Here is an 11,327-nt window from a genome sequence, read left to right as displayed (position 1 = left end):
CTTGTAAGCCGATTTAGGGGATTGAGCTCTTCCAAGTCCGTAGAGTGGTATCAGAGCAGTTAACCATAAGTTCAATCTGCTAGGCAAAAACCCTAGAGTAGAGTGAGACCCATTTAAAAATGGCTACTTGATCTAGAGTGGGTCGCCATGGACGTCGACTTCGAAAGCGTGGTGGTGTATTACAATCTCATATCAGTTATATGGGGGGTTAATCTCACATAGGTTTCCAAAAGGAATTGATGTGAGTTGAAATGATTTTGGATCCCCTCACATTGTAAGCCAATTTATGGGGTTGAGTTCTTTCAAGTCCTTATCAGATGATGACTAGTTTCTAGATCATGTAATCTCCTCCATCTGAGGGAGCTCCAATGAGAACTCTACTTTTCTTGTAGCATCTTTTAAGTATCATGGAATTACAGATAGCATAAGAGTGGGGAGGCAGGGGTATTTATCAAGACAAATGATGGGACGAAATAGAAGTATGGTCTCATTATGAGAACTTGATATCTGGGTTGGAGGAAGATGGACACCAGCAATGGCCTGGCCGTGGAATATTTCTTGTGAATTTTGATTTGGAATTAGAAATCGTAAGTTAATTATTTTTTTTCTCAATTGGCGTATGGAGGGAGATTTGGATAAGCTACCCTTCTTCAAGTCCTCAGAAGCACACAACGTCATTTTCACCTGAATCTTCTTCTATGGAAAGCTTGAGAAGTTGAGATCATATCCCACCGCATAGTCGCTGTGCCAAACTCCAACCAAGCAAGCAAGCAACTTGTAATTAAAATTGATGCATGGGATTGAATACTACTACTGAATCGTGAATTTCTGATAGAATTCAGGTGTTTTCTGGTTATGGTCTCACGGGAATCCACCCATTATCCCTCCACCCTTCACGGGTCCATCTTCCTTCCTTCTCTCTCTCTCTCTCTCTCTCTCTCTCTAGACAGATGGAGATTTGGAGAGAGAGAGAGAGAGAGAGAGAGAGTCACGGTTGCCACCCATCTTCTCTTCTCCATGACTCTCATATATATCACACTATCACAGTATATATCAATCACTTCCCTCTTCCCCTCCCAACCCTCCTGTCCTAACTGTCCTTCCAATCATTCAGTCCTCCTCTACTCTTTGCTTCCACACATCGATCGATCACATGCAACTTCCCTCCATCCAGATCAGTATTACCCTACCAAACTAAACTTCTTAACTGGACTAGTAACTTAAAAAATTCCTGAGACTCTTTTTGAGTCCTAATACCAATGTCATGAAAGAACCTTGGGGAAGTCCTCTTCATAGCTGACTGGTTTGGCCCTGGTGGGGGACCTGGGGAGGGGGGGGGGTGTCCTCTTAGCTTTGCCTATTAATTAATAACCGTAAGCAATTGAAGATGAACTGTCAATCCATCTGTCAGTGCATGTGACAAGTGAGACTGTGATGAGTAGAGCAGGACGATGGAGGCACCCCTGAGCCATCTACATCCATCTCTGCTTCTAGACTTGGGTACTTCTGTTATTAGTTTCTCAGATCCTCTCTCTCTCCCTCTCTCTCTCTCTATAGGGAGTTTTAGGCCCCGAAAAGCTGAGACAAACACTGATACCCAGAATTACACAGAAACGATATAAAGGGAAATTAATGGAGGATGATCAGGACCGTTATGACTTCCAGTTATAGGAAGTAGGAAGAAGCAATGGGTATCTTTGCCCCTTTCAAGTTACTTCTCAGAGGTCCTCTACTTTCCTCTGCTCTGTTCTATCTGATTCATTGCTAAATAATGTTAAAAAATCAAATCAACCCTCCTTTAATTTCCCTTCTCCTCTCTCACCCTCTACCTGTGCTCCCTAGTTTCCTATCTATTCTTCGTTACTCCCTACTCTCTAGCTTTGAACAGACTGAACTTCCCTTGAGAGAGAGAGGGAAAGAGAGAGAGAGAGTCAAAATGTGGGAGGACAGGAGAAAGGGTTCCTTCCATTTGTTAAAAGAGACGTAACAGAGAAGAAGGTTAGACAAAGCTACTGGCATTTACCAGAGCCCCACTGCTTATGTTCCCTCACTGTGAACCCTGGAGCCCCTCTACTACTTTCAAGTCTACTACCACTACCAGCACTACTACTACTACTCTCGTCTGCTTCTTCTTCCTCTTATCCTTTCTGATCTTGCTGACCATCTTGTATCCATTATAAACCACATCCATGCATGCCATGAATCCCCCCAATTATCCATTCATCTATTTTATACGTATCCGCATTGGCCGCATCCGATACCAATATCTAAGTGTGTCAAATTGAAATCGAAATCAAAAATCAAAATTGAAACCGGACCGGATGGCTGTCCAAATCGAGTAAATTTGGTTCCTCTTGAAACCATCAAAACAAAATGATTTCCACAACGCCAGCTCAAAATCAAAATTGCACACTTGAGTCCAAGGGAACCTACTCCCGTTAATATATTACAATTAATTCATTTTAATACTAATATTACTAATATATATTAAAATATATTAGTATTATAAGACAAAATAGTATTTACACCCAAACACATGGAGGGACGGAATGACTAACCACCCCCATGAATACAAAAATACCACCATTATTGATGTTTTTATGTGTGTTCCGATTCTCTCATTAGTCCTATGCTAGTGCAGGGGTCACACATTCTTTTAGTGAACTCTCTCCCATAAAATATATTAATTATATTTTATAACATTATTATGTTATAGTATATGAAACAAGTACAAGAATCAGAATCAAATGAGAATCGGTTCAATTTAAGTATTGATTTGGTTCTAAGTTTTGTTTTGGTTTACACCAACGGTTTCTTAGATCGAACTAAATAGAAATATGATCTGTTGCTCGTACGATCACTTGGTCATATGAATCAGCATCTAACACTTGCCCCTCCTTCTGCCATTACAAGGATGAAAAAGGGTATATTTAAAAACAAAAATGACAAATGTTAGATGTTGACTTATATGACCAAGTGATCGTACAAGCAGTTGATCCATTTTCACTAAATACCCGGAATCAATCCGATTTGCACCCTTTCCCATATGGTATCAGTCTATATCGGTATACGGGTAACGATACATGTTGTATAACAATGCTCCAAGTATAAATTTGTTTTTTTGGCCTAAGATTTTTTTTTATTAAGAAAATTAAGCTTAGTTGGGTCTATCGATTTACCATGTTTCCCTTCCTTAAAAAAAAAAGGGGAAAAAAAAATTACTAAATACTACACCATGCATGTTGCCCTTTTTCTGTAGTATAAATATGATTCTATTACGGAGATTCATTGGGTGTGATTTGGTTGGTCTCTCTCTCTCTCTCTCTCCATTTATTGTCAGACCAAAAAAACAATCTCAACTCTCAACTCTATTCTTGTTGATCAAACACTCTTTAAGATTTATAGCCTATTTGTTTTGTTATGATTCTGATCTGTTTTGCCGCCAGTGCATGATCAGATAATAATCCAGGCATCTCTCTCTCTTTAAAAGCAACTTTTCTGTTTTTCCATTTCAAAGCCCCTCTTTGATGGAGATCACAGGCACCCATCAACAACCCTTTACCTCTCAGCCACATGCAACAGACCTATTGAATTGAATTGAATTGATTAGCTTCTCTTTGCTTCTTCCTCAGGATACACTGTAATTGGACAGCCTAATCCACCACCTCATATCTCTTCTCTGTGCCTTCTGTTTCCTGCTTCTCTTCCCTTCTGCTTCTGGTTATTAGCCTTCCCCTCCCCTCCTCTTCTGTAGAAGCATAGAATTAGATGATGTCGGATAATATTCTGACGAAGCCTGACAACAGTGACGATAACCAGATATCCGGTGGTGGAAGCCGTAAGACGGCGGCGGCATCAGTGAGGCTACCGGAGCCACCCTTGAAATGCCCACGATGCGATTCTCCCAACACCAAGTTCTGCTACTACAACAATTACAGCCTTACACAGCCACGGCATTTCTGTAAGACGTGTAGGAGGTATTGGACCAAAGGTGGAGCTCTACGCAACGTTCCCATTGGCGGTGGTTGTCGCAAGAACAAGAGGATGATTAAATCAATTTCTAAGGTTTCTTATGGCGATTCAAAGGACTCCGCCACATCATCTCACTCTGGTAGTGGATTCAAGCTCTTTCAGGGACTTTCTCCTTCCATGGACTTCCAACTTGGTGGTGTTGGTGTTGGTGTTGGTGGTGGTGGTGGTATTGGTGGGGGGCTCCCTTTCTCTATACTTCATTCTTCCACAACCAATTCTGTTTATAGTTCTAATAACAACCATCAATTCGTCTCTTTGGGAGGAGACTTATCTTCAGCTGCTGCTGCTGCAACTGCAACAAATCCTTCCTGTTTTGATTCATGGGGTTCCACTAGGAAGGCGGAGGTATTAAGAATGAGTTCTACACAAGTCCCTAACATTGATATCGATGATGCTGTTGGAACAGGTGCTTCAGGGTCCTTGATGGGTTTTAACCTAAGCAGCTATCCTATTGGGATTGGGGGTGGGGATTTCAAATCCGATGGTGGGATTAGGGATATGGGTTCCATGAATGTTCACAGTAGCCTTGCTTCTTCTATTGAATCTTTGAGTTATATTAATCAAGATCTTCACTGGAAATTGCAGCAACAGAGATTGGCTATGCTTTTTAGTGGAGAAACGCCTAAGGATGGAGAAGATATTGTTTCAGCTCTTCCTAGTGTACCTGAAATCCAATCACAGAAACCAGAACCCATTTCCTTTCAGAATCTGGGGATCTTTGAGAACAACACTCACACCCCAACCTCCACTACCACCACTGCCACCAAGAACAACAACAGTGGCAGCAATGAAATCGATAATTCAAGCAACTGGAATGGAATTCAAGCATGGACTGATTTGCATCAGTATAGTGAGTTGCCCTAGTAGAGAGCAGGAGGAGGAGAACTAAAGATATAAGAAAGAGAAAAAAGAAGTTAAAAGAAACCCATCAAAGATAATATTCTTCTTCTTAATTTGTTCAAACTTTGATCTTAATTTTAAGGTTATTAGGTTAGTAAACAGGGATTGGTAAGGTCAGTGATAGTATCCTGATGGTTGTAGTTCCCTTTTCTTTATGCTCTACTTATTTGTTAATGTATCTTTCACTGTCTTCTTCTTCTTCTCTTTTATTCTTTTTGCCTTCCTGCAAAGAAGCAGGGAGATATTGGTGTCTATGCTTGTTTATGGTAGAACTTCCAATAATAGAAATTCAGGTTTAAAGTGAGACAATATATGTAAACTGTATTTTTTTTTTCCCCTCTCTCTCTCTCTCTCTCTCTCTCTCTCTCTCTCTCATATGCATGTCCTACATACTCTAATGACTTCAAACAGATGAAGCCATGAAGGTAGGCGGTCTTGAATCTGAAACCTTATCTCAGATTACTCAGTGTTCACAGAGGATTCTGTAAGGAAGAAATCTGTTTTTGGGATCTGCAGCAATGGCTCATCTGTTATGGATTCGAGACTTCTGTTGATGTTGAATAGGTTAATTAATGGCATGTCATATCTGAATATTTGAGCTCATCCAAACTCAACATCTGATACTATCTTTGATTTGTTCTATGTTCAGCTTTTCGTCATAAAACACCCTCCCTCTCTCTCTCTCTCTCAAAAGCTTTACCTCAAAACGGCACCTGAGTAGGCCTAGACCCTACTATTCCTGCCAAGTAACACCTCTCTCTCTCTCTCTCTCTCTCTCTCTCTCATTCAAAAGTTGACAGTCTTGCATTCAATTACAGTCTCAAAACAACGATCTTTCATACAGACACCAAATCATATTACACTGTAACTAATTATTAAAGTATTGCATGCCAAACATGTTTTTCTTTTTTCTGAATCAAGGGCCTCGAGCAAAGAGCTTTGCAGTGGTGCCCAGCATAGTAGCAGGCATGCAGCATCTCTCTCTCTCTCTCTCTCTCTCTCTCTGTAGTAGTAGTACTAGTGGTACTGTGGCTGCGATAGATAGTAACGTATCTACTGTAGAGAGAGAGAGAGAGGGAGAGAGTCGTACTAATCATACACAGTAATAGTGAGGAGAGGGAAGCCAAAAAAGAGTTAAGTTTTGCCTTTTTCTTTCTCAGTTAGCTTTCCCATACATAGATGACTAAAGAATATTAATTAATGGTGTATTCTACTTTCTTCCCATCCCAGTCAATCTCAGTTACTACTACTTTGTTTTTGTTGGTGGTGGTAGTGGTTGTTCGCTTGGGGGTGATGTTTGCGATGATTAAGTGGGTTTCAAATCTTTGAAAAGGTTTTAGCTTTTGGGTTAAAGAAAAGAATTTTTGGTTTTTTTTTTTTTTTTTTTGGTTAACATGAAACAAACTAAAAGAAACAAGGAAAGTTTCAAATCATGTGGTTTCGTTTTTTGCTGTATTCTAATCAATAATATTTTGTTTCTTTTTCTCAATGTCGACTCTATTTATATTCATTCTCATGTGTCACTTCTTCTCCTTTGGGTAATCGGTCTCACTCCCATGTACTGCTAAGTGAGGTGATGAGGTAACAACATATTCATGTCTCTCTCTCTCTCTCTCTCTCTCTCTCATAGTTCTATTCCTTTCACTTCTTCTCTTGAAAACAAAACCACACACAGAACTGGGGAAAAAGGTCAGTTTTCTAATGAATCTTTGATAATTGGAAGGTACAAGACGCCATTATTGAATTCAAAGGTTAGAGAGAGAGAGAGAGAGAGAGGCATGAACGCGTGATTTACGTGAAGAGTTTGTGGGGTTACTTTAGCAAGAAGCTTTTGTTGAGAAAAAGAGGCGCAGAATACTTCTCGTCAAACTAACAATGATCAAACGATGGGAAGTTGGGAGCCTCATGGTACAGTATATTACAACCAACCAAGAACTAGCCTCAAAAATTAAAAAAATTTAAAAAATTAGAAGAAACCCTAAAACCCCCATATTTTGAAGGTAAAGCCTCCCCCCCCTTTGGTTTTCTGAATTTGATATTTCAATTTCATGCACAGGGTAATTGAGTGTTCGGATTTGTATGCACCAAGAAATAGGTTAATAAAATAATATGAGGAAATTAGGTATGCTGTCTGATTCGTAAGACTTGCGGGTCAACCAATAGGAAGGTTGAAATGGAAGTTGAGAACCTCATAATTATAATTATGGAGAATTTTTTTTTAATCTACTATAAAAAAAAAAAAAAAAAAAAAAAAAACTGGAGTAAGAATAAGTTTCAATTTGTGAATTCGGTTCGAATCAATAGTTTTGGGTCCAATCAAGAATGAACCTATTTTTGAAGCTCAATAAAGAAATCTAGTGTTGTTGGGATTCAACCAGGATATCTAGGCATAAATTGTGACTTCAGAAATAAAATAATTTATATAATTTAAATCTGATACAAAACACTAGAGATCCTATATATAGATTGCTAGGACTAACTGAGTTTTCTTAATCACATTTGTATGTATAATTGATACACTAGAAGTGGCAGCTATAATAGTTTTTAATCAGTTCAAAACCTACAGTTCAAACAGTGTCACTTCTTAAAACTAAAACCTAACCGTTTGATAACGATTTTTCAATTCCTCAAACGAAAACGAGCCAATTAATAAATGGTTACAGTATTTGAATCTACAATTCACACCATTTGTCTAGAGTCATCCACTATGGAGAAGACATTAGTACCTCCTATTAAATAAAGTTATGGGTAATTTACAGTGCCACCCCTTAGAGAATGCCATTATTGTCATGACACTCTCTCTGTTTCACCAAATTAGACTCGGACCCCTTATCGTCAATCACTGTTAAAGAATATATTTTTTATGTTGATATCAGCTACTATATTTTATTTTAAATACCGAAATACCCTTACCAAAAGCAGGGGTGGTGTCATCCTCATTGACGGTGAAACTTCGCTGCTCCTCCACGGGGATCAGATTATTATGCCTCCGAACAGGGGTGGCAGGGGCATCTTCTATCGCTGAAAGCATCGCACGAAGCCACGGGAGGGTCCTGCTGCCAATGAGATAACCATCCCAAGATGCTCGAGGCTTATCCCAAGAGTAGCGTGGATTGGTGAAGGACATTCGACAGGCATCCGGAGAGAACCTCAGATCAATATCGCAAGATCTCCGTCCAAAGCCATAATCGGTGATCTCAACGGCCGTGGCTCTTCCGCCACCATCTCCCTCCAACTATGCCGATTGTCGGAACCTTGTTTTCATGGCACCTGAAGTGGAAAAATAGAAGTATGCATCTGTATCTTTCATTTTTACTGCAAATCTTTATAGGAGCTTCAAGCCCAAGGAAATTAAGCTTGCATGCACGTTCTTTTCTTTTATAATTTTTGGGTGTAGGAGAGAGGTAGCCGAGGAGAAGAACCTCTAAAAGCCCCCCCTCTCTCTCTCTCTCTCTCTCTCTCTCTCTTCATTTTCTTTCCATTTCGTGACTCGTCACTCTTGAAAGTGAATAAACCCTAGAAAAAAGGAAGGAAAATTTCGATTATTTCGAACAGGTTCGAGAGGAAGATTTCCCTGTATTTCTTCTTCTTTGCCATGGCTACGAGAAGGCGGACATTGCTCAAGGTCATTGTTCTTGGAGACAATGGGTACGGTATCTTTATATTTTTCTTTTCGCTTTCTATGGGATTCCTCTGGATCTTCAACTTCTTTTCCTCTCAAATTGATTTGCTTTTGTAAATTCTAATACTTTTTTTTTTTTTCTCTATCTTTCAGGGTGGGGAAGACATCTTTAATGAATCAGTATCCTTGAGTAAGAATGGGGATCTGCAAGACACGTTCTCTGATTTGTATACTTTCCATTCTTTTTGAATTTTTGTTTTTCGCCAATTTGTTGTTCTTTTTGTTGTTCTAATATTTTTCACCATTTTCGGAGAACAAATAATGAGATGATTACAAACCCTAGCTGCGATTTCTTCTTGTTCTTCTCCTCCTTATCACAAATCAAACAGTTTCCCCCATCGACAAATTGGGAAATAAGAAGAAAGAAATAGATACGGAGACACCACTTTATCTATCCAATCGATTGGTATTGGGTTCTTCAAATTTTCCGACGGAAAGAATTCGGAGGCTTATCGGAGACATCCCATTGTCATCTCCGGTGAAGGTGAGTATAGGTAGAGGTGGAGAGGAATTGGGTTAAAACATGGGTTTTAATGAATAGGGTATAATGGTCATTTTACCTTTTCATTTAACAGTGACAGATGGTAGGGGGGTTTAAATCTAATTTGGTGAAAGAGAGGGGGTGTTTCTATAATACTGATAATCTCCAGGGGGTGGCGTTGTAAATTACCCTAAAGTTATTGAAATGTCCTGGCCCAACCATTGATGTTTAGAGTGCATAGAGGGGTATTTTTTAGAAGCAAGAAAGACATGTGTCGAATATTGGACATACATGTAGCATAGCTAGGTCCAATTTTTTTTAACTTACGGAACTAGAGAATTCTAAAAAAAATCTATAATACGAAACAAAGGAAGAGGATTCCCTAAAAGGCAACGTGACCATGTGCTAATGTGGGGGCCAATGAAAGTACACATGGAGTCATCAATAGCGGTAGGATTTTCACCTTTCACTGGGGTGGAAAGGTCATTTCGCAGCTTATGTCTAAAGCACAAGGGCCGCCTCTGAGATTCCCTTTTCCAAAAATAAATTTTAAATAATTATATTATAATTAAAACACCACATCAATATCCAATTTGATTATCCAAGAAAATGAATAATCAAATTTAGATTTTTGGATGTCCATGCATTTATATATCTAGTTCTCCCTCTTAAATGGTCCATTGAATGGAATTACATTTCCCTTCTGGGCCAGTCGCCCCTCCCTCCTAATGTGTGTTGCACACTATTATACAATTCCTTTGTACGCCTTCTCGTCTCGCTCATAGATCACACACCTTCTTTTCTTTATTAAATACCTATTCCTAATAGATGATTCATAATCTCGCCCCTCAATGGTGCAAAACTACACCTTGGCATTGTAGTGAACCTTCCCACTATTAGAACCCCATATCAATCATGAGGATGGGGATTTTCAAAAGAAAATTGATATGGATTGATATGGTTTTGAATGGTTTTGAATTCCCTCACCTTATAAGCTGATTCATAGGGCTTGAGTTATCAAGGTCCATATCACCGGAAATATCCCAGACTGTGTTGGATTGACCTTGGTGATAGGTATCGGTTGTTTCATTTCATACTTGTTAGTATCAACATGACACTGATACATACCAGCCAATTCATTAAAAAGGTCGCTTTAAAAGAAATGGAATCAGCCGTGTATAAATATATATATATATATATATATATATATATTTTTTTTTTTTTTTTTTTATTATTATTATTATTTTTTTGATGGTGTCCATCCTAAAACCTGAGCTTCAAAGAGGTGAGATATTTTCTAGATGGATGTGGAAATAATTCATTCTTAGGGTTAGATACCAAAGTGGATTACCCGTGGCATCAAATCATGTGCAACGTATGGTCCAAAGTTGAAAGAGTCGATGCAAAGTGCAGCAACATGATCAAGAACGGAGTCTATAATACTTTGTTTTGTATCACGCAAAGGTTACAAACCCACCCATGAGATTTGGCCTAAGGGCCAGATCTCCCTCACCAACCCATAAACATGGGGCCCTTTTGTCTTTTTCTTTTTCTTTTTCTTCTTGGCTAACGATGGGTGTTTAGGCCTTCAACCTTTAGTTTGACTATTCCCGTGGGTCCATTTTGATATTACAATCGCATGAATCGGATCATGTCAGGGTTAAATGAGAACCATTCAACTTTCACTGAAAATAATGAAGAGCACTAAACAACCTCCAAAGGTCCGCTTGCCAACTCGAATACCCTCTTGGGGTTTAGCCCCTTTGTTCCTAACTTACTAGCAAGCTAATTAAAATAAACAAGGGAAATAATAAACTCATAATAAACCCCACCTGAGCCTTCAATCTCATTGAGGTTCCTACAAGAGGCCCAAAGAGCTGGACTTATCTGAACAGAGCTTAATTCCAACGTGATTGTTTCCAAGACTTTATGTCCTCAACTCTTGATGCCTTTAGGCCCATATGAATAAGGAGGTTGAAATTAATGTCATTGTGACAAATTACATATCGTCTTTATCTAGTAGGCTCTTTGCTTCCTTATCTCACCTCTTATTATGTTCCCTAATCATGGTACAAGCTATCACCTTATGCTCCAATGTTTCAAGCACCTTTTACAACATCATCTCAGCCTTCTCCCAACTGAATGGGGTTTGGCTATATGAATCCATCAGAGAAAAAGACAATAGAAAAAGGGGAAAAGATAAAGAATCAAGCACCTCTTACAGAACACAGA

The 11,327-nt window shown here is 39.1% G+C and overlaps 1 protein-coding gene across 1 annotated transcript; it reads left to right on the top strand.

Annotated features, from left to right (window-relative positions):
* The first annotated feature begins 3,320 nt into the window (after positions 1-3,320).
* LOC122083065 (dof zinc finger protein DOF5.7-like) lies at positions 3,321-4,922 on the top strand. Its single transcript, XM_042650736.1, has one exon. The coding sequence runs from the start codon at positions 3,769-3,771 to the stop codon at positions 4,894-4,896; it is 1,128 nt and encodes a 375-aa protein (XP_042506670.1). The 5' UTR covers positions 3,321-3,768; the 3' UTR covers positions 4,897-4,922.
* The last annotated feature ends 6,405 nt before the right edge of the window (positions 4,923-11,327 follow it).

Source organism: Macadamia integrifolia, chromosome 7 (genome assembly GCF_013358625.1).
Source record: "Macadamia integrifolia cultivar HAES 741 chromosome 7, SCU_Mint_v3, whole genome shotgun sequence".
NCBI lineage: Eukaryota > Viridiplantae > Streptophyta > Magnoliopsida > Proteales > Proteaceae > Macadamia > Macadamia integrifolia.
The sequence above is the reverse complement of the archived record's forward strand: the minus strand, read 5'-3'. Positions and strand labels throughout refer to the sequence as shown.